General features: G+C 39.0%; 1 protein-coding gene across 1 annotated transcript; it reads left to right on the top strand.

Moving 5' to 3' along the window:
- The first annotated feature begins 838 nt into the window (after positions 1–838).
- Positions 839–958, top strand: LOC108013365 (uncharacterized). Its single transcript, XM_017079230.2, has one exon. It carries the CDS (start codon positions 839–841, stop codon positions 956–958), a length of 120 nt encoding a protein of 39 aa, XP_016934719.2.
- The last annotated feature ends 1,987 nt before the right edge of the window (positions 959–2,945 follow it).

Below are 2,945 nucleotides of genomic sequence, written 5' to 3'. Positions count from 1 at the left end.
ACTCTAATAATTCGATTATAACCATAGTCTGTGAGTCCAGCTGTGTCTCCTACTTGATATAAGTGCTATTTGGTTATCTTCTATAAGGCAGAACCTGCTGCAGTTTGTACTCAAATATGCCCACTTATGGCCATTAGTACTAAGAGCATAACAAAATACCAGAGCCGAAAGCGCAAATTAATTCTCATACAAAAAGTTTATTGCTGCTGTCGGTTTTTTGGGGGAACCCCAGGCAGGAATTATAGCAACACTATATAGACGAAGGGCCAAAGAGACCGGAGAGCACTAAGGAAATCAGCACATTTGGTTTTAACGACTATGTTCCCGGCATTTTTTTCTGGTAACAACAAAGAATATGCTCCATTGCTGGTATATCTTTGCCTTTGGTTGTTTTCATCTTGCTTTTCTTATTTTTTTTTTGCTCCAACCAGCTCGTTATTGTTGCTTTTTAATGTGCATTTGCTGTCGCCGGTGGTGTTGGTGGTTGGGTGGTGCTATTTGGCCGCCATTTGAACAATTCAGCACTGCAAAACGTCACAGGACGAGACGCTGAAAATGCCTTTCAAGGGGTATGTTTATATTTGACAACATTTTGACTCTAGAATAAATCCAAATATAAACAGATTTCCAGCTTGGTTTGGTCGTGGCATCCGGCTATGATATATTCTAGAGTTATATTTCTAGATTTCATTTTATATGCATATCCATTCGCATTCATAAGGCAATCAATCTTCGGCTTTCCTTCGCCGGCAGTTATGTCTGCTCCTTTTCTGGTCCTTTTCCCTGTGTGGTGATGGCGGTGTCCTGTGAATTCGAGCAGCTGAGGAGCTCTTGAAATATGCAGACAGATGAGCCGGCAACAACCATCACCCACGACAGCAACAATGGCAATGCGATGATGGCAAACTGTTATTATGCAAACAAATTACATGGCGGATATTTCACTGAGGGAAAATAAACGCTTCGACTTACAGATAAAAATACATTCAAAATGGTTCACACTTAAATTTACAAGAGAGGTGTTAATATCAAATTTAATCTTTAGGTTTTGGGACTGTGGTTTTAAATCTTTGCAAGCTTTAACTCTCTCATATTGAAAAACTTTTCTTTAAAATTGCTTAAATCGTTTTTTTATATTCTGTATGATTATTTAAAGTCCTTTTTAAAATGTTCTGATATAAAAACTTTTTAAACGTGATAATTATAGCCTCACGATATTATTAAAATAAATATATCTCCTTTATATTTAAACTCCCGATCCTTCTGAAAGTGTAATAAAAGGACACATTTGCGAGTTCAGTGTTTATTATTATTAAATGTACAAAAGTATTTTTAAGATTGATAACAGTTTTGAACTTGCTATCGAGTAATTTTTCGCAGTGAAAGGAAACTTTAGTAGATCACATCTAGTGCTCTCTGGCGTTCCTATGCGTATTTGAGCAGTTATTATTTGGCCATTTTGGTGGGTGCTTCGACTTCGTTTATTGCCCAATGTAATTAAAATATCCAATTAGTGCAGAGAGCGATCTGCATATATGTATACGCCCCGGTGGCCAGGACTTTTATGAGCTCCGGTTCCTGTTGGCCACATAACTAATGACCGAGCGGACAACCCCGAGTTCGGCCGGCCACATAAATTCCCTTTTGGGTAAAATTAATAAAAATGATTGCACTCGCCTGTCCTCCTGCTCTGGCACAATGAATGAATGGCGCATGCCAGCTGTTGGCCAAACACGCTTTTGATTGCCAACAACATCGGGTAGCCAGAAACTACAAACCAACATTGTTGTAAGCCAGAGCCAGGCCCAAAACAAAACATCAGCCAGGGAGCCAGTGGGAAAAAATGGAACCCGTCTTTCATCAGCGCGTGCATAACAAGCAGCTCGGCTCAAACTAAAGCTGGACATTCGGGTGGTTGGGGGGTAGCCATGGCGAAGGAATGTCCTGTCGCTCACTTGCCTCATATGGTATAGGGATGGCGATTGGGATGGGCCAGGATCGGCTTGGAAAACCATTTCGGATGTCCTTGGTGTCGCTTTCCTTGTGTCATGCCACAGCAAAATGACAAACAGTTCGCGGGATGTGATGCCAACTCAAAGCAAACGCGAGAAATAAGACAGGACCAGTCGAAAGTAGAGAGGACTGGAATATACCCAAAAACCTGGGAATTGGACAATTAAAAAAGAATATAAAAATAAATGGATACCTAAGACTTTCAAGGAAATAAATATATTACTTTATAAAATAATAAATCACTATTAGTCAAGAACCATGTTAATAAAAATAAATATTTTGATTGAAAATTTAAAGGAAACAAAAAGAAAACATTGCTGAAAAACATTCCAAAATTTAAAAACACATAAAAAATATTAAAATAAAATAAAGTCTTGCAAAAGTTCCAAAAGATACCTACATATACTTAATATTAATAATTTAAATAAATGAAAAGACCTTGTATTTAATACCAACACACCCGTTTAAAAGCAATTTGACAGGTTTGTAAGTCCAGGGTATCAGAAAAAATTCCATTTGCAGAAGCCTGTCGCCAGTAAAGACCACTCAGCCTGACAGGCAGCGAGAAATCCTCAAACTCAGCTGCTGTTTAAAGCGCCTTTTAATCCAACATGGCGCCCAACAATTGCCATGGCTTTTTTAGACCCTCAAACCACATCGCACCACCACCAGCCGCGGATGAAAATCCACAAAAGCAACCACATCGCTTATAAGCACTTCACATCTAATCAATTATGCCATCTGCACATATCGCTGGTGCTCTTAGAGAAGCACATTGGCCAATGGCCACATAACATTTAAATATGCATGAAGATTTTAAAGCCCCGCGCCCCAAGGATCAAGGAGAGATAAAATATAGCCGTACAGCCAAATGAAATTGTAAGGAATAGCGGCACGACCAACGTGAGATAAACAAAGCAAAAATAGAACAA

This window comes from Drosophila suzukii, chromosome 2L, assembly GCF_043229965.1.
Source record: "Drosophila suzukii chromosome 2L, CBGP_Dsuzu_IsoJpt1.0, whole genome shotgun sequence".
NCBI lineage: Eukaryota > Metazoa > Arthropoda > Insecta > Diptera > Drosophilidae > Drosophila > Drosophila suzukii.
The sequence above is the reverse complement of the archived record's forward strand: the minus strand, read 5'-3'. Positions and strand labels throughout refer to the sequence as shown.

Coding starts and splice junctions, on each gene's coding strand:
- LOC108013365 (XM_017079230.2), top strand. CDS start 839: ATGCAGACAGATGAGCCGGCAACAACCATCACCCACGACAGCAACAAT.